This window comes from Mirounga angustirostris, unplaced genomic scaffold (genome assembly GCF_029215605.1).
Source record: "Mirounga angustirostris isolate CCGP_5_RB_7025 unplaced genomic scaffold, mMirAng1.0.hap1 SCAF_4, whole genome shotgun sequence".
In the NCBI taxonomy this organism is placed as follows: Eukaryota; Metazoa; Chordata; class Mammalia; order Carnivora; family Phocidae; genus Mirounga; species Mirounga angustirostris.
Genome location: NW_026991712.1, coordinates 125,486,104 through 125,507,307, shown reverse-complemented (window position 1 = coordinate 125,507,307; position 21,204 = coordinate 125,486,104). Strand labels below are relative to the sequence as shown.

At 36.5% G+C, this 21,204-nt stretch overlaps 1 protein-coding gene across 1 annotated transcript in view; it reads left to right on the top strand.

The window, feature by feature from the left end:
• The first annotated feature begins 788 nt into the window (after window positions 1-788).
• IFI44L (interferon induced protein 44 like) overlaps window positions 789-21,204 on the top strand; it is a 62,468-nt gene continuing 42,052 nt past the window's right edge. The window contains 4 exon segments of the mRNA XM_064587539.1: window positions 789-958; window positions 3,702-3,826; window positions 4,707-4,755; window positions 5,490-5,685. Of these exon segments, the coding sequence (XP_064443609.1) occupies window positions 3,712-3,826; window positions 4,707-4,755; window positions 5,490-5,685 (360 nt within the window). The 5' untranslated portion in view covers window positions 789-958; window positions 3,702-3,711.

The following is a 21,204-nucleotide window of genomic DNA, read 5'->3' as shown; positions in this document are numbered from 1 at the left end:
GTTAATCTGTCTCATGTCAGTTTAATTCCTAAACCAGCTGGAAAAACCTTGGAGGGAAGAAGAAAATTTCTTCCTGCCCTATAACTTCGTGTCTCAGTCTAAACTTTGATTTGCTAGCTTTTACTAGTGCCCTAAGACTGGGTGAGTCCACTGTCATCCTGGTACCCAGGGGATCTGGTTTTTACCCCTTTTGTAGCCATAGGACATGAATATAACTATCTGTGTACCTGACGGTCTCCGTGAGCACACAGCATGCGATGTGAGGGCAGTGTTTTATCTTACTCAGCATTATCCTTCCCCAGGGTCTAAGCCCGTGTTGAATGACTGAATGTGTAAATGGGAAACGAAGCTGTGCACTGTCTTATAAATGAATTCAGGAAAAGTCAAATCCTCATCTGTTTGTTCCCATGCAGAAAGACTTGGTTTTAAATACCAGCCAGTGCCACCCCTCTGCTCGTAGAATTAGTTTGGCCAAAGTCACCTAATGTCCTTAAGTTTCATTTGCATACTTTGAGAAATAAACATACTAAGAGTGATTACTGTATGAGATTGTTTCCAGAAGAAATGAGGAAAATGCATACAGTTGCACAGTGCCAAGTCCATAGTTAAATGTAAAGAAATGTTAGCTATTAGTTTTAGTGCAGTTTTTTATTAATTGCCATTTCATGCATGCCTACATATGGGCTACAGAGGGGACCAAAGATCTTTCTCATGGCAGAAATTTGGCAGAAATCTTTTTTTTCCTTTTCGTTTTCTCTCTTTGTTTCTAGCAAGGTAAAAGAAAATGACAGGCCGCATGCTGCGTGCTGATTACTGCTTTGAGTTTCACTTCCCTTTCTTTCAAACAGGAAGCCACAAATCTCAGGAGAACCTTCCAGTCTCCAAACTGGGGCTGCTCGATACATGAAACAGAACAGCTAACACCACATGTAAGCTCAATCCAACTCTTAAAAAACAGGTAAGTGACTTTTTGCCATCCAATGTTTCCTAGCTGTGTGTAAAGAAAATTGCTTGTTTGCCTTTCTTTGAAAAAGAATTTCAGAGGAAACTTGCTGCTAATGATCATAATTTCCCCTTGAGTTTGTTTTGTTTTTAATGAATATTTCAAACACAGGGAACTCCAGAGAGTAAGTAAACTCCAGTGTAATCTTACTCAGCTCTATCAGATTTTTTAAAATGGCTTGCTTTATCGAATTGGAATCGTTTTTTACCCCTGAAAAATGAAAGCATTACAGATAATGTTGAAGTTTTCTGTGAATCTCTCCTACATTCCTTTCTCTTCCCTTCCTTCCCCCTAGGGAAATATTAAACAGACTTTGGGACAAAGTATTGTTTTGCTGGTTTTTATGCTTTTGCTCTATATAACGTATGTATCTAAACGTGATCTCGAGTATAGCTTTGAGTTAACAGTTTATTTTCATTTTTTTTTATTTTTAAGAGATTATTTATTTATTTATTTGACACAGAGAGAGATAGAGAGAGGCAGTGAGAGAGGGAACACAAGCAGGGGAAGTGGGAGACGGAGAAGCAGGCTCCCTGCTGAGCAGGGAGCCCGATGTGGGGCTCGATCCCAGGACCCTGGGACCATGACCTGAGCTGAAGGCAGACGCTTAATGACTGAGCCACCCAGGTGCCCCAACAGTTTATTTAAATAATATCATACTAGATGTATCATTCTCAACTTGTTTTTTTCCACTCAAGATTAATTTTTTGAGCTTTATCAATGTTGATACAAATAGGTCTAGTTCAGTCACTTCAATGCTCTTTAGTATTTCATTGTGTGAATATGCCAAAATTTGTACATGCAATCTTCTAATGTCATCCTAAACAATGCTGCTATGAATGTACTTGTTCCCCAAAATGATGTGTGTCTCAAAATAATGTGAATATTATTGAATCTCCATATCCGGGTCAACTTGGTATTGCTGGACTTTTGTTTGATGTGAAATGATATCTCATTCTTTAATTTACAGTTCTCTGTTTCTAGAATTGAACATTTTTTTGTATGTTTATAATTCATTTGAGTTACCTCATCTGTGAATGTCTTCTTCATATACTTTGACTGCTTTTCCATTAGAGACAGTTTTTCCATTAGATGTGAGATACACACACACACACACACAGAGTAATATTACTCAGCCATAAAAAAGGCTGAGATCTTGCCATTTGGGACAACATGGATGGATCTCGAGGGGATTATGATAAGTGAAATAAGTCAGAAAGAAAAATGCCATCTGATTTCTCTTACATGTGGAATCTAAAAAACAAAACAAATGAATAAACAGTATGGTTTATTTCTGTGTTCTGCTTTTTCTCTTGGTTTTCTATCCTTTTGTTTCATTTCCTCTCTTGTGTTTATGATGAATATGAGTCACTGAATATAAAAAAAATTGAACCTAGAAGGATGTTCTCTTCGTCTAAACAAGATCTGTTTTGCATCTGCCATGCAGCTGGGGGCAAAAGCAAACTTCATTTATACTAACCCAATCATAGACTGAAATTACTTAGGAGATGGAGTTAAGTCTGTCCATTTCCAGGCCACCCTTCCTTCTTCCCTGTAGCTCTTCAGAATCCTTGCCCACGGGGGCGCCTTGGTGGCTCAGTCAGTTAAGTAACTGCCTTCAGCTCAGCTCAAGATCCTGGAGTCCTGGGATTGAGCCCTCCCACCCCCACCCCCCAAGTTGTCAGGCTCCCTGCTCAGTGAGCGGGGGGGTCTGCTTCTCTCTCCCCCTCTGCTTCTCCCCCCAGCTTGTGTTCTCTTTCTGGCTTGCTAACTCTCTCTCTTTCCTTGCCCACGGCCAGAGGAGGGTTGCCAAGGCATCCTCTTTGCTGCACTCTATTCCCCTAGCTCTGGGAGTCCAGCAAAAGTTTTGCTCAATATCTCAGCATCTCTGGCACCTCTTCTAAAGCTAACAGATGTTCCTCAGAGAAATGTGCTCCCAAATGCCAAGCTTACCTCTCAGTGTTCATTTCTTTTCCAAATCTTAGCCCTCCAATGCTTTCAAATACATGTATTTACAGTGCACCCTGTGTTCTCATTTTTCTCATTGAAAGAATTGGCATGATGGCTCATGGATTATTCTGCTGCTGTAGGACCTCAATGTCTGTTAACTCCTTTCATATATCAGTTTCTTTCTTTGGGAACCGTTTTCTGTATAAATTCCTTTCTCCTACCTTCTAATTCATGGGTTGGCCAACTATGGTCTATGTGACATCAACCTGTTTTGATAAAAAAGGCTTTATTGGAACACAGTCATGCCCATTTGTTCATATATTGTCTCCGTTTTTGTGTCACATTGGCAAAGTTGCGTAATTACGGCAGGGACCATATGGCCCACAAAGCCTAAAATATTTACTCTCTGTCATTAAGAAAAAAGTTTGCTGATCGCTGTTCTGATTTATTAATTTTACTTTATTCTTTACCTAGGCTTCCATTTACTTTGTCTACTGACTTTAAAAAATGTAATGGTATTTTCTATTTCTAAATGATCTATTTTTTATAGGTACCTACTATTGTTCAATTTATATATATATATATATAAATATATATATATATTTTGCCTTGTGAATAAACAAATAACATGTTTTAATTGGGCCAGAGGAAAAAAAAATAACATGCTAAAGCTAGAAGCAGAAATCTGTGCTTTAAACCACTATTATATACTAACTAGCCTCTCAATCTATTATTGTTTTTCTATCAGATACAGAACAATGGCAGTGACAACCAGATTGACATGGAGTGAGGAGAAAAGTCTGCAGAAGATGCCTGGGAATGTGTCCTTGAGACTTCTTTATAAATCTAGTGTCCATGACAGTAACATTTCTGGTATGCTTGATAGGTGCACTTGTCAGGGACCTACTGCAACAATAATTTACTTTAATATAAAGACTACTTTTGTGGTCTTTATGCTTGGGCATTATCCTGAAATATCTGACTATTTAAAAAGGCCCGATCCCTCCTTCTGTTTTTCATTTCAAAAGAATAATGCAACTGAAATGACAACTGCAGTTTTAGAAACAGAAACAAAAATTGCTTCTGGATAACTGGTATTTTATTCCTTTAGCCAAGAGATGTTGTCTGTAGATCCAGGCAAAACCAGACTTTCTAGGATGCTTCATTAAGCAAAGCTTTAGGAGTATATATCCCGTCTGACATCAAGTATTTGGAATGTGAAGTTTTTTGAGTTGAAAGTATGTTAAATTAGATAATCCTACATTCTGATTATAGTCTTTCTTTGTGTTTGTGGTCACAATTTAGCTGCAAGAACAAGGAAAAATGAGAGGAACATCAGATTTCATGCCATCAAATTTCTCTTTCATAAACTTCAAAATGAAACCTAGGAAGCATAAAAGTTATGAGGTATTACTCAGAAAGTATAGGCAGCTTTGAACAAAATAGGTTGAGGAGAAGTGGAGACATGGAGAGGGAGAGCCAGTGAGGGCGGGGTTTATGTTGGCACGATGACCCCTTTTGGGTCAGCTCTAGGATCTGTAGGCCTAGTTATATGAGAGTTTCCAGAGCAAGTTACTGTGTAGGGAGGTTAATTTTCCCTTCTCTTCGCATGATGTTGCCAACCCTAACTCCCAACTGGACAGCTCAGCCCTGGTTTATATAAGCAGACTCTTTGCCTCATTTAGAAGGTAGACTTGGGCATATTTAGCCAGGCAAGTTAAAAAACTTATTATGCTATGTTTATTTCCTACAGGAATTGAGGATGATATGAACTACATAAACCAGATAACAAGAGCCACGAAGTAAGTTAGGTTCTTGGACTATCTATTACTCATTTTATTTAGAACACTTCTATAAATGGCATTGGAAATGAAATAGTAAAATAAAAATCATATAACTTGGAGTGATAAAAATGAGTTATAATCTTACTTATGTAATACCTTCGAGGCAATTATGGCAACAACAGAGGCAAAATCACTACCAACTGTGAACCTTTAAAAATCTACCAGGCAATAGTTTGGCTTTATGTTTCTCTTTGGACTTGCTAGATTCAAAGTTTTCCAGACAGAAAAGTCTAGACGACTATTTCAGATAATTTGTCCGAAGCCTTTCCCTGGGAATAAAGTTTTTGGGGGAATTTCAGTAAGTTTTAAAAACAAAGCCCCCTTTCCCCAATTTATAGATAAATAGCTGTTTTGCATATATTTTATTTCTCCTTAATATAATATTATTACTGAAATAATACTCATCTTCATTGTTACTGCTATTTGTTAGATTTGTGTGGTCTAAGACTCGTAGTTTAACAATGATTTGGTTGCTGGTTAATGTTTCTTTATTCGGATATAGATAAATGCATTTTCTTCAAGCACAAAATGCATAACTTTAGACCATTTCAAATCATATGATAGATGTTAATGCCAAGATAATAAGTAATTAAAACATACTTTTAAAGAGAAGGAAAGAAGCAGCAGAATCATACTGTTCCTATGGAAGTTTGGCTCTTGTCTTTAAGTACCTACCGCATGTTATTTGACAGGCACAGAAATCCACTTCTAGCCGAACTCAGAGCCTACAAGCCCTGTGTAGACTTTATTTCAGAAGTTCGTATTCTCTTGCTGGGTCCATCTGGGTCTGGAAAGTCTAGTTTTATCAATTCAGTGAAGTCTGTTTTCCGAGGCCGGGTGACTCACCAAGCCACAGTGACGTCTGATGTCACCAGCATTACTGGACAGGTAAGTTATTTAAAGATTTCCTGAGGATTTTGTTTTATCAATTACAATGATCAGGTTTGTTCATTTCTTTGCCATTTTCTCTTAGAACATTAACCTCCTCCTGATCTACAAGCAATTAAATGCTAAATCAAATGTAAAAAAGGAGTAAAATTTGATTCAGAATTCCCTCCGTTGAGTTGTGTTTCACTTTCCATTTTTATGCGTGCAAGAAGCAGTTATATGAAGAATGCTTTTTGGTACATGTAAAAAAAAAAAAACAAAACAGCACTACAATTTTAAAAATTTTGTGGAAATCTTTGTCCATTATATTAGAAGTCTGTTTTTACTTATGTCCCACATGCTTTTACCTGGATTGAAATTCTTTTCTTTTTTTTTTGTAATAAAATAATGAAAATTATATATTATAACACTTTTCCATTTTACAAGACCATTTTATAAGAAATGATTGTGAAAAGCAAGACAGCAATTCACTTTGGTGGGTCAACCTTCAAAGGGTAAATTTATCAGTGGTCCTACAAACACTATCTTATTTGTAAACAAATATAAGTACTAATACCATTTTTAAAACTGTTACTCTAGATCTACAAATTACTGTGTAAAAACTTTCATCCCTTCTATGCTTGTCAATGTTACACAATCAAATAAAAAAATTAAGGGGAATGAATAGAACATTTCATCATCAAGCTGTATTTTTCTGTGATTGCTACAAGCAAATATTGTTATCTTCTGATTGGAAATATGCGTGCACTGTCAATGCAAAATTTAGCATAAGACAGTAATGGTTCATTTTAGTTTTGTGTCACATTTAATAACTGAAAACATTTTCTAAGACTTTCAAGAATCACATCTTATTTCTTGATGTTGGCTAGATTCTATCTATTTGACTGACTTTATTTTGGTATATTAGCCTAGTCTCAGAAGCCAAAGCAAGGTACCACAATGGCACTTCAAAACACTAAGCATTGATTGAAATGTTTCTATTTGTGAAAGATTGTGTTGGCAATAAAGACCTAAATACAAATGAGAGCTGGTCTTTTTACTCAAGGATTTCAGTGTAGGTAATAAACAAATAAGTACTATTCAATGTGATAAGTGCTGTAATGGAGGTACTCATCAGGAGAGGCTCTGTCTCCCTCCTTTTCATGTTGAAAGCTCCAAAGACATTGCTCTAAGAGAAGATGTAGATCCTTAGGTCCAAATGAAATGCAAATACTACTATATAAACTGAAGGAATACAAGACAGAATATTTGTCAGAGAAACAGTATTTTATTTCATTTCTCAGAGACCCTTCTCTTTGAAGAATTAAATTTTTTTAAAAAAGATTTTATTTATTTATTTGACAGAGAAAGAGAGCACAAACAGGGGGAGTGGCAGAGGGAGAGGGAGAAGCAGGCTGCCCCGCTGAGCAGGGAGCCTGACGTGGGGCTTGGGGCTCGATCCCAGGACCGTGGGATCAGGACCTGAGCCAAAGGCAGATGCTTAACTGACTGAGCCACCAAGGCACCCCTGAAGAATTAAATTTATGAAGTAAACAGATTAATAAAAACTATGAATGTGCCTATTGATCTTGAAATTTTACAGTGCACTTTAAGTGTGTAACTCTACTGCTTCAGTGTAACTCCTTTCAAGCACCAGTAAGTCCTGTTCATTTAGATCAAAATATCTAATGGGATTGCTCCTGGGCATTGGACTTATGGACCAGTGGGAACTTTTGACTCCAGTACAGATTACAATAGGTCGTAGAGGGTTCTCAACTGCGTAGTGTGGAATGGGAGATTTGTGATTCAAGTGTTGTCTGGTATCACTGAGAAGTACTTCTCTTTGTGAATCTTCCTAAGTGTTCCATAGTTATGCCTCTGTGGAAGTATATTTGACCAATAAAAAATTTTCAGAGTTCTGAAAAAAAAGTGGAGCTTCTCAAAGTGAGGTTTGTAGACCCCCAAGAGTCCCTGAGGGCATTTTAGGGGATCTATGAGTTTAAAATTATTTGTGTAATAATGCTTAGATGGCTTTGCTTTTTCTAGAGTATTGGCATTTGAACTGATCATACACATGTAGTTTTATTTGTTGGGTGGTACCTTAGCATGAATCAAGCAATGGCACCAAGCTCTATTAGTAATCGCTATATACGTTCCTAGCACTTGCAGTAAAAAAAATGCTAGTTTCATTTAAGAATGTAATTGATGACTAAGTAACACCATTGATTTTATTTAAACTCAACTTTTTATTATTTTATATATATTTTTGTGTGATGAAATGGGAAATACAAAGGATTTCTAAGGTATATCAAGATTTGGTGGTTGTCAAGAAAAGACACTGGTGCGATTGAGTTGTGAGCTGAACTTTTTTCATGTAACATCCTTTATAAATGAGAAGACAATTGACAGACTTGATTATTCATACTTAGGTATTTGGTAGACATTTATGGACAATGCACAAAATGAGCATATCACTACAAGAAAAACAACGAACCAGCAATGTTTGTTGCCAATGATAACATCTGAGCTTTTAAGAAAACAAAAATTAGAACTTTGGGAAACTTGGATCCACCACTTTGAGCTTCATAACTTCTCAATACTTAAAAACTTACCTGATGAGATTAATGGTGCTAGTAACAAATATGATGTTTTAATATTGTGTGGTGAAATGTACCAATATTTGGAAGATCTTATCTAGATCCAATATTTTCAAATGACCAAATGCATTGGGTTTGTAAGTCATGCATGAATAAAAAATATATTCAAAGCATAAGATAGATCAATAAATTTAATGTAGCTGAGTATGAAAATGTCACAGATCCTAGCTAATCTTTGGAGAAATTATCACTTATTGAGCTTTGATACATTATTAATGAGGAATATCCACAATTCTCTGAAAGCTGTTAAATTAAATACTCTCTCCTTTTCCTACTACTATATATATGTGAGGCTAGATTTTCTTCATACACTTCAACCAAAATGATATATCACAACAGATTGAATTCAGAGGCAGATATGAGAATCCTGCCATCTTCTATTAATCCAGATAGTAAAGAGAATTGCAAAAAGTAAATTGATCCTATTCTTTTTAATATTTTTTTTGGAAATAATTTTTTCATAAAAATGTCCTTTAGGTTAACATTGCAATAGATTCATAATTGTATTTTAAAATGATTTAAGAAATATTTAAATTTTTAAAAAATTTTTTAGTATGTTAAATATCAATAGATATAACCTACATACATAAAATATCTTTGAGATTCTCAATAATTTTTAAGAATATCAGGTGATACTGAGACCAAAATGTTTGAGGACCACAGTGTTAAAATATTAGCCACTTTCTGTTCTTCCTTTTGTCATGTCTTGAATGCTAGTTGAAGAATGAATTTTTACCTTTGATATACTTTGTTTTATAGTATAGGATATATCCTATTAAAGATGGGAAAGATGGCAAATATCTGCCATTTAGGTTGTGTTACTCCATGGGGCTACATGAGAAAGAAGGAGTAGGTTTGTGTGTGGATGACATACCCTACATCTTAAAAGGCTGTGTGCCAGACAGATAATCAGGTAAGAATTCTCCAATCTCTACAACATTTAAAATCAGTTTCATCAATTATTTTTGTTAAGTTTTTACCCCATAAGGCAGTTTCAACTGTCATAAGGTGTTTTCAACATCAACCAACACTACTCTGCTTTAAATGAATAAGTATTCATATAAGTAAAGTAGAGTAACTTATTTTCTACAGCATTAAGAAAGCAAGCCTGGGGTGCCTGGCTGGCTCAGTCGGTAGAACGTGTGGTTCTTGAACTCAGGGTCATGAGTTTGAGCGCCACACTGGGTGTGGAGATAACTTAAAAAAAATAAGGTGATCTCAAAAGAAAAAAAAAAAAAAAGAAACAAAGAAAGAAAAGAAAAGAAATACAGCCAAAAGGCAGTATTTTACTCATACAGATCCCAGAAAAAGGACAGGAGGGGATTGTGTTTATTTCACTCTTTATTGTAAAATAGATAGGAAAGTAATAGTTCAATCTCATGTACTTTTTTGATCAACTAGACAAAATCTTGGAACAATTAACCACTTTTTGTTGAAGTGTGATATTATTATACTGTAAGTACTTAGGTTTCACTACTTAAATGCTACCTAAATACCTACATCCAAAGGTTGGCTCTGCCACTAGCTAGATGTGCACCTGTAAGCAAGTAACATACTTGTCTCCGTAAGTCTTCCTTTTTTATGTGTGAAATGTAGGTAATAATAATGCCCATTTCATAGGGCACCTGAGAAGATAAACGAGATGATGTACTTTACATTCTCAGAAGGTCAACCATTATTATTCCCTTTCTTTTAGGCATTGGGTATAATACAATCAGCCTCAATTTCTGAACAGTGGCTTCCATTGCCTCTCAGTTGTGCTTGATCGGAAACCTTAACTATGTACTCAAATACTAAAAAGCCATGATTGAAAACCTAATTTGTGCCAGATACTTTGCTAGTTACTGGAAACACAGAGTTGACTAAGAACACAATTCTTATCCTCACAGTCTAAGGAGACATAAGATACAGGGAGGTGGAACAGAGCAGAGAGATGGGAGAAATCGTGAGCCTATGAAAAACCTTCATTTTTCACAACAGAGAGGCAGTCAATTCAGTCCAACATTGAAACATATGGGTAAAACATAATGAATGTAGCCCTTTACTATATTTTTAATTTTTTGAGATTTTATTTATTTATTTGACAGAAAGAGAGTGCACAAGCAGGGTGACAGGCAGGCAGAGGGAGAGGGAGAAGCAGGCTTCCCACTGAGCAGGGAGCCCGATGCAGGACTTGATCCCAGGACCCTGAGATCATGACCTCAGCCGAAGGCGGGCGCTTAACCAACTGAGCCACCCAGGTGCCTCCCCCCACCCCTGCCCCTTTACTGTATTTTAAATCTATTTTCTCAATCCTAGAAAGATTATTGTTTTGTGGTAAGGAGATACTAACTTAAAATTTGGTATTTCTTCTGTTTCATTTTCATTTCTTTTTCTTCTGTGAAATTAAAGAAATTATAGTATTTTATTTAAAAATGCATTTTCAATATATTTTCCCCTCTCCTTTTTCCTCTATCCATTAGTCCATTTGAGTACACAAAATGTTTAGAGAGAAGTCTTAAATGATGTGTAATCAATGTCATTGGTAGTTTCTTTCTCTCTTTCTTTCTTTCTTTCTTTCTTTCTTTCTTTCTTTCTTTCTTTCTTTCTTTCTTTTCTGGAGACTGGGATTTGAAATTAGCTTTTTAAACATTGTACTTTCCTGAAATATTTCCATTATGGATAATGTAAAGTATGTGTAATTCTCATTTTCACCGGTGCAATGAAGTGGTTTTTCTATAAGAAAGATATAATATTGGGGCACCTGGGTGGCTCAGTCGGTTAAGCGTCTGCCTTCGGCTCAGGTCATGATCCCAGGGTCCTGGGACTGAGCCCCGCATTGGGCTCCCTGCTCCGCGGGAAGCCTGCTTCTCCCTCTCCCACTCCCCCTGCTTGTGTTCCCTCTCTTGCTGTGTCTCTCTCTGTCAAATAAATAAATAAAAAATCTTAAAAAAAAAAGAGAAAGATATAATATTACACTCAGAGTGGAGAGGAGGTATGGAAGGGTACTACTAATTACCCTGGGGGAAGAGTGGCTAGAGGGAGGACAGTTTCAGGTTGGAGGTTAGTGGTAGTCACATTTGAAATATTATCTTATGTTTCTGTAACAGTTGAGCCCCAATAAACCAATTACGCCCAATCATCCTACCTTCATCAGCTCTCCATCACTGAAGGACAGGATTCACTGTGTGGCTTATGTCTTAGATATCAACTCTATCAATGATCTCTCCTCTAAGATGGTGGCAAAGTTCAAACAAGTTCAAAAAGAAGTCTTGAGCTGTGGTGAGTCTCATTGTCCTTATCAAAAAACTTTTATTTTGAAATAATTACAGATTCACAGGAAGTTGCAAAGAGAGTTCAGAGAGGTCCTATGGACCCTTCACCCAATTTCCTGAGTCCCACATTAGTTGGTGGCAATAGGAGACAGAGATCATTCACATATTTTGTTGTCACATGTGATTTTCAAGTGGCTTGGTATGATAGTCATCTCTCCATATTATGTGACCTGACGAGGAAGATCAAAACCAGAAAATTGACACTGTTATAATGTGTGTCTGTAGCTCTGTATTGTTTTATCACGTGTAGATTTCAAAGTAGTGAGTGGGTCTGCCTCACTTACAGTCTAGGTGCTTTTCAGTCTGTTGCTTTCTCACTGGATCTCAGCGACTGGGTTTGTGTAGGAGCCCTTTAGGATCGGGATCCCTGTTCTTTATAGTTCTATGATTCTCTTGCTCTTAATCCCCATTGATTTTCAAAACCAGACATTTTGGGGCTTGTCTTTTTGGTGCCAGCCCCCAGGGTTGGGGTGCCTGATGTTGGGCACAATCTCTTCATTCCTTGAGAAAGAGTTCATATTTTTTTGAATCCCACCTGATTGTGGGGTCACTGCATCTGGAGTGGGGTCCTGGGTAAGACAGTGTCTTTGCCTCTCATACCCTTCTGGATGCACTGCTTTTGTTTTTTCCTGTGGAGGTGCTATTCATCTAGTTGTCAGGTCCTTTTCAGAGGAAGATTATTCCATATGTAGTTGTAAATTTGTTGTGTCTGTAGGTGGAGGTGGGTTCACAGTTTTCCTATGCTGCCATCTTCAATTCCCCCTGCATGGGAATTTTAGAATTACTTTGCTTATTTCTACAAAAAAATTTTGATTGGATATTAATAGTAATTACATTAAACACATATATACATTTTGGGAGAATTGACATCTTTATTCTGTTGAGTTCTTCTAATCCATGAACATAATATGTCCATCCATTCTTTTAGATCTTCAATTTCTTTCAACAGTGCTCCACAGTTTTTAACATTCAAGTCCTATGCATATTTTACTAGATTTATACCTAAGTGTTTAATTTTTAAAAATGGTATCATATTTGTAATTTTGGTTTCCAAATGCTTATTGCTGGTACATCAATTTACAATAGAATTTTGTATGTAGATCTTGTTTCATGTGATCTTGCTGAACTCACTTATTAGTTCTAGGAAAGTTTTTTTTTTTTTTATTCCTTGGGATTTTCATGGCATTTTAAATAGGGATAATTTACTCCTTCTTTTTAATCTGCATGCCTTTTATTTCCTTTTCCTGTCATATTGTTCTGGCTAGAAGTTCCAGTACTATGTTGAATAATAGTGGTGAGAGCACATACCCTTGTGGTGTTTCTGATCTTAGGGGGGAAGTATTCAGTGTTTCACCATTACAAAGATAGCTATAGGTTTTTTTTTTTACAGTTGTTCTTTGTCAGTTTGAGGAAGTTCTTTATTCTTAGTTCTCTGAGAGTTGTTTCCTTATCATGAATGGGTATTGGATTTTATCAAATAGTTTTTCCCCACAGTTTGATATAATCATGAAATTGTTCTTTGCCTCTTAATATGGTGGATTACATTGATTTTTTTTTTGTTTTTTGTTTGGATTACCTTGATTTTTGAATCTCGAGCCAGCCTTGTCTCTTTAGAATAAAACCCGTGTAATCATGATATATAATTCTTTTCACATATTACTGAATCTTATTGATAATAGTTTATTAGAAATATTTTTATCTGTATTTATGAGGGATATTGAGCTGTAGTGTAGTTTTTTTTTTTTTTTCTTGTTGTTGTCAGGTTTTGGTGTTAGGGTAACACTGGCTTCATAAAATGAGTTGGGAAGAGTTCCTCTTCCATTTTCTTGAAGGGATTGTGAAGAATTGGTGTTAATTTCTCTTAAAATCTGGTAGAGTTTTTCAATGAAATCATCTAGAGTGGAGATTTATTTTTCAGGGTTTTTGATACCAAAAATTTAATTTTCAAATAGTTAGCAAGCTATTAAAATAATCTGTTTCATATTAGGTGAGTTGGGATAGTTTGTAATTTTTAGTTCAGTCTATTCCATCTAAGTTGTCAAATTATGTGTGTAGAATTGTTCATAGCATTTCCTTATTATTTTTTTTTTGTCTGTGGGTTCTGTAGGGATATCCCCTGTGTCCTTCATCATACTGGTGATTTATGTCTTTTCTTTTGTTTCTCTTTGTCACTATTTCTAAAGGTTTGTCAATTTTATTAGTCTTTTCAAGGAACCATGTTTTTGTTTCATTGATACTTTAAATTGTTCTCCTGTTTTCAGTTTGTTCATTGATTTCTGCTCTTTAGGATTTTTTTCATCTTCTTGATTTGGATATAATTTGCCTTCTTTTTTCTAGGTTTTTGAGGGGAGGGACTTAGATTGTTGATTTTGGACTTTTCCTCTTTTCTATTATAAGCATTGAGTGCTACAGATTTTTCTGTAAACACTTCTTCAGTTAGGTACACAAATTTTGATATGTTGTATCTTTATTATCTTCCTGTTTAATGTATTTTTTATTTCCCTTGAAACTTCCTTTATGACTCATGAATTATTTAGAATGTACTGTTTAGTTTTTAAGTGCTTGGAGTTTTTCTTGTTACCATTCTGTTATTGACTTACAGTTTGATCCATTATGGTCAAAGGACACACTCTGATTTAAATTCTTTAAATTGTTTTTGAAGCTAAATTATGGCTTAGTCTATAGTATATTTTGGTAAATGTCCCATGGGTACTTGAAAATTATGTGTATGTTCTACAAATGTTGATTAGGTAGGTTTTCTTGGTTTTTGATATGGCAACTGATTCTTGGTTATACCTTTAAAATTTTGGGTATTATACTATGAGACCTTGGATCTTATTTATTTATTTTTCTTTTTTAAAAAAGATTTTATTTATTTGAGAGAGAGAGCACAAGGGGGGGAGGGAGAGGGACAAGCAGACTCCACATCAAGTGCAGAGACCAACTCGGGGCTCCATCTGAAGACCCTGAGACCATGACCCAAGCCAAAATCAAAAGTTGGGTGCTCAGCCGACTGAGCCACCCAGGTGCCCCTGGATCTTATTTAAATCTTGTGTTTTAGCAGACCTCTTATTACACTGTGCTTGTGGAAGTACCATACAGGTTCCCCATTAGGCCTTGGTTGACACCTCTGGGGGAAAGCAAACTTTGTTATTGCTCCCCATATCCTCTTCACTGATACCAAAGGAGGCTAGGAGTCTCCTGAAAGCTGGGGGAATGGTGATTAGAGTTTCACGTTCTCAGTTGGCCTCCTTGGACTCTGGTAAGGAGGGAGGGACACCCTATTGCTGATGGCGGGGATGGATGTCCAGGATCCCCAAGGAGCTGCCATTAATACCATCAACAGGGACCTAGCACAGTGCAGGTATAAAAGTCCTGGCTCCCTACCCATTCTTCTTCTATGATACTGTCCTGGCAGAGTGTGGAGGATAGAGAAGGGAAGAGACTTCTGTGGATGGGACTGAGCTCTTTCATGGTGTTTGGCTGGGATAGTGTGGCTCTTGTGTGAAAGTTTTCTATCTTGCTAGGTTGCTCTTTTTCTCATGCTTGGCAAGAGACAACAGACTTCCTGCCTTCTCCTTCCTTCCCTTCCCTCCCCCCTTCCCTTTCCTCTCCCTTCCCCTTTTGTTCCTTTCTTTCCTTTTCCTTTCACCAGCTCCAACTGGCTTTCCCTAGTGGTGCACTTCTCCAGCAGCCAATATAGGATTTACGGAGTTAAAAGAAAACCCGGAGACCTCACCACCATATTGTGATTGTAATAATGAACTAGCAAAACAAGAAATTAAGAAAATAGTCTTTTACAATTATATCAAAAAGAATAAAATATCTAGGAATAAATTGAACCAAGGAGGTGAAAGACATGCATACTGAAAACTATAAGACATTAATGCAAGAAATTGAAGAAGACACAAATAAATAGAAAGATATTCTGTACTTAGGGACTGGAATAATTCATATTAAGGTGCATATACTCTCCAAAGCAATGTACAGATTCAATGCTATCTTTATCAAAATTCCAATGGCATTTTTTTACAGAAATAGAATGAACAATCCTAAAATTTGTATGGAACCACAAAAGACCCCAAATAGCCAAAGCAATCTCGAGAAAGAAGAACAAAGCTGGAAGTATCATGCTCCCTGATTTCAAAGTCTATTACAAAGTCATAGTGATTTTTCTTTTTTTTTTTTTTTTTTTTTTTTTTTTTTTTTTAAAGATTTTATTTATTTATTCATGAAAGACAGAGAGAGAGAGAGAGAGAGAGGCAGAGGGAGAAGCAGGCTCCCAAGGAGCAGAGAGCCCGATGCGGGACTCGATCCCAGGACCCTGGGATCATGACCTGAGCCGAAGGCAGACGCTTAACCATCTGAGCCACCCAGGCGCCCAGTCATAGTGATTTTTAAAGTATGGTATTAACATAAAAATGGATACATAGATCAAGAGAACAGAATAGAGAGCCCTGAAATAAATCCACACATTTTGGTCAATTAATTTATGGCAAAGGGTCCAATAATATATACAGTGGGGAAAGACAATCTCTTCAATAAATGATGTTGGGAAAACTGGACAGCCACATGCAAAAGAATAAAACTCAATTGCTATCTTACACCATACACAAAAATTAACTCAAAATGGATTAAAGTCTTGAATGTTAGACCTGGAATCATAAAACTCCTAAAAGAAAACATAGATGGTAAGCTCCTTGCTGTAGGTCTTGGAGATGATTTATTGAATCTGACATCAAAAGTAAAAGCAACAAAAAAAAGCAAAAATAAACAAATGGAACTGCAGCAACCTAAAAAGCTTCTGCACAGCAAAGGCAACCATCAACAATATAGAAAGGCAGCCTACTGACTGGAAGAAAATATTTGCAAATCATATAACTGATAAGAGGTTGATATCTAAAATATATAAAGGGGCGCCTGGGTGGCTCAGTTAAGCGTCCAACTCTTGATTTTGGCTCAGGGTCCTGGGATAGAGCTTCAAGTTGGTCTCTGTGCTCAGCAGGGAGTCTGCTTGAGGATTCTCTCTCCCCCTCTTTCTCTGCCCCTCTCCCACACTTTGCTCTCCCTCCTTATAATAAATAAATTAATCTTTAAAAAATAAAACATATAAGAATTCATACCAATCAAAAACAAAACAAAACATAAAAACAATCTAATTAAAAATGGGCAGAAAATGAGTAAACAGCTTTCCAAAGAACACATACCAGAAGACCATCAGTTACCTGAAAAGATGCTCAACATCATTAATCATCAAGGAAATGCTAAATAAAACCACAATGAGGTATCATATCACGCCTGCTAGAACGGCTGTTATCAAAAAGACAAGAAATAACAAGTATTGGTGAGGATGTGGTACAAAGGGAACGCTTGTACACCTTTAGTGGGTATATAAATTGGTGTAGTCATTATGGAAAATAGCACAGAGATTCCTTAAAAAATTAAAAATAGAATTACCATACAATCCAGCAATTCTACTTCTGGGCATTTATTCATGGCCACTCCCCATGAAATGAAAACTCTAACTCAAAAAAATATATGCACTCCCCCACCATGTTCATTGCAGTACTATTTACAATGGCCAAGATATAAAAACAACCTAACTGTCCATCAATGGATGAATGGATAAAGAAGATGGAGTGTACACACACACACACACACACACACACACACACACACACAGGAATATTATTCAGTCATAAAAAAGAATGAAACCTTGCCATTTGCAACAACATTGGTGGACCTCGAGGGCATTATGCTATGTGTAATAAGTCAGACAGAGAAAGATGAACACTGTATGATCTCTCCTATATGTGAAACGTTTAAAAGAAAAAAACAAGCTCATAGATACAGAGAACAGATCGGTGGTTGCCAGAGGTGGAGGTTTGGGGGTGGGAGAAATAGGTGATGGATGAAGGTGGTCAAAAGGTAAAAAGACATTTAAAAAAGATAATTGTTCGGTCATTTATACTCTAGAGCCTTTTGTTTAGTATATCAATAGGAATACCATTTGATACAGGAAGCTGTGCAGCTTAATGTACAGGGGATTGTCTTAGTGACTAAGTAAATCTAGATTTTTTAATAGTCGTAATTTAATCTTGAGAAAGTTAACTTAAGTGCACTGAACTTTAGTCTCCTATATATTGGGAATAAGTTCTGAATCTAAATATTGTAATAAACATTAGATGTACTCAATGTAAGTATATAAGCATATACAGATCTACTTCAATTTACAATGGGCTTATTGTAACTTGAAAATGTGTTTAATACACCTAACCTACCAAAATTGTAGCTTAGCGTAGCCTATCTTAAACATGCTGGGAACACATACATTAGCCTGTAGCTGGAAAATCATGTAACGCAAAGCCTATTTTATAATAAAGTGTTGAGGATCTCATGTAATTTATTGAATGCTATAGTAAAAATGAGAAAGAGAATGGTTGTATGGTATGGAATGGTTGTAAGTTTATGTTGTTTACCCTGTGGTCAAGCAGCTGACTGAGAAATACCATACTGCATATTGCTAGCCCCAGAAAAGATCAAAATTCAAAATTTGGAAGTGTGGTTTATACCGAATTCATAATGCTTTTGCACCATTGTGAGGTCAAAAAATTTTACATTGAACCATGCAAAGTCAGGGACTGTCTGTATAGCATGTAACAGCTCTGAAATTATGGTGGGTTTAGGATAAGACTGAGTTACAAAGTGCTAAGGTTTGAAATGATGTTTTTCAAGGACATCTGGCCACACCCCATGCTGGGTGGCAAGGCTTTGTTCATCTAACTGGGCTGATTTAGAGCCTTTAAGAAGACATTGCATTAATTCTGAAAGAGAAGAATTCCATTTTAGCAGAAGTTGAAAAGAAATTATATGTGTTGATTGAGAACTGCCTTCTATACAAACCAGGTTTTATTTAATTGGCCAACCTTGCTAGTTATTCCTCTGGGACTTAGATGAAAGGAAGATGATAAAAGCAACCATTTAGTAATAGGGATCACAAACACAAGATTTATGGAAAGGGAAAATACTAAAAGCTCTGGTAAAGAAGTCTCTCAGGGGTATCCTTGAATGGCATTTGGAAATCTCAGTTTTATATTTTTTTCTGGGGAAGCATTTGTTAGTAAAGCAGAACTTTGATTCGATTAGAAGCCAACTGGGAGAGGACAAGAGGTCTTTAGTAGAACTGTGAAATCAGTGTGCTTTGCTTTTACAAAAACACATAACCTTCCTCAATTTCTGCGGTTCTTTTTCAGTCCTTAGTGTCCAGCAACCACTTTCCCCCTGCTCCCCCTGATCACTTTAAAACACACTATTTGGAATAGTAGATGATTGTAATGCAGTGCGAATTTAGTTGCATTTAGAAATGATCTCTCATGCTGGAAAAAAAAGATCATTTCCCCTATTAGCAGAACCTCGGGTTCCATACTGACATTTACTAGGGTTATTTCATTCTTTAGGAGAGCTGCTTTCACTCATACTTAATTACCGTGTTGAAACCTTGCTGTTTATGATACAAAAGACCTGATTTATCTCTTTGATATAGTTACAGCATGTGTCCTCCTGCTTACTAAAGCGACCAATTGCAGTGAATTTCTTCAGGACAACTTTTTAAACATGGATAAACCTATGACTTCCCAAAGCCAGGTAAAGAATAGATTTCTAACTAGGCATTATTGTAATAGTGTTATAGTGTGTGTATGTGTGTGTGCATGCATGCAGACTCATACTACATATTCACAGGTAAATGAAGACATGGATCAATTGCTTGGTTAATTCAAGTTTATGTCCCACTTTAAAACAATAATTATTTACATTATAATTATATTCAGAAGAGAACTACTTATCAAGCTATTGCTTTTTCAGTTTCTTTCTTGAATTATATTTGAATTCAGTCAATTTTCAGATATGAGTTATGCTTATTAACTTTTCCACAGATAATGCATGTCAGCAAAATGCTAAATGTTCCTATTTATAATACCTTTGTGGTTGAAAATTATACATCAGAGTGGGAGCTGGACCCTTTAAAGGACACTCAGATCCTCTTTGTGCTGAGGCAGATGTTACAGGTAGCAGAGGACTTCTTTGAGGACTTGTCTTGAGGAAACAGGTGATCTGGCCCCTTTATGCCCCTTTCATAAAGCATAGTGCTTTGTGAAAATCCCAGAGTTCTACCTCACTGGATGGCTGATGCCCATCAGCTTGCTCTAGACCTGACAGCCATGTTAGGATATGTGCTTTGTTTCTATTTTTTTATTTTGTTTTCAGACAAAATTGTAGGAATGTTCCAGCTCTCCATGTTACATCAGTTGCCTTGGTTCTGATACTTGGCCCAATCCTGGATTGGCAGGCCCCGATGAGAGTCAGTCTCTGCTGACAGCCTCCTTATGACTTCTGCTTTCATTCATGTTTTGCCTTTGGTCCCTGACAGCATCTAACTGATGGTTTCTTCTAGGATCAGTCATATCTCAAGCTCAAAGGTCAACCCTGAGCAGTGGTGGGCCAAGATATGCCCTACCGCAAACCGCCATTTGAGATTTTAATTTCTGTGACACTTTTCTCAACCTTCCCAGCAAAATTGACTATCCCCTTACTTATTTGTCTTTAGCACTTTATTTAGAACTCTATGTGAGTACTAATACTTTGAATAACAATTTAAAAATGGTTACATGGATATGAATTTAAACTAATTAAAAAGAACAAATATTTCTTAAGGACTTACATGTTATTTCTGTGAAAAAGCAAAGTTTCTTTCCTTAATGAACCCATACCTGATTTTCATTAATTGAATTCCAAACCATCCTAGCCATGTTTCTCAAGTAGAGTGATCAAATGAGGTTACAAGTGCAAGTCAATAAGAAGGTTATCTTATACAAGTGCCCCCAAATGATTTTAAATTCCTCTGGGTAGCTGTAGAAGTTAGGACCATTAATAATAAAAAAAAAGAATTTCAGAAGATAAGTTTTAGGTTTTCCCCCTAAAACCGTAACTCTCTTCTCCCAATTTCTTAGTATTTTTCAAGTGAATATGCTTTGGTTCAATAGTTATCTATATTAAAGCCATCTAATGTACTTTTAGTCAGAATTATTGTCTTCTTTGGGAAGGCCTGGGTATGATGAGGGCAAGAATTCCTTAGATATAGTTATGGAAAAAGAACTATTTCCTAAAGCAAAGCTACAGGTAAAGCTGTGCTCCAATGAATGTTCAGGAGCCATGATTCAGTGGAAGAGATGGGTGGGGTCTTTAAAAGAAAGGAGTAGAATGGTCACAGATACTGAAGAGTAGAGCCAGAAGTAGATATTGGAAACAAAAGTAGAGTTCCTGCCAGGATGATTATGAAATGGATGTGGGGAGCAACAAGTCCAAAAAGTAAGATGTATTTGTCTCCATGTAATCCATGATAAAAACAAGCCACAACCATTGTTGATTAGAAGACTGAAGGTGATTGAAGACCCACCACTGTGCTTCACCTCCTATAAGGGCCATAACTCATCAATCTCCAGGTGGAGTCAGCAAAAATCTGGGCAGAGTAAGGTTTTGCTAGATGCCAAATTAGATTCAAGGTGGAACTA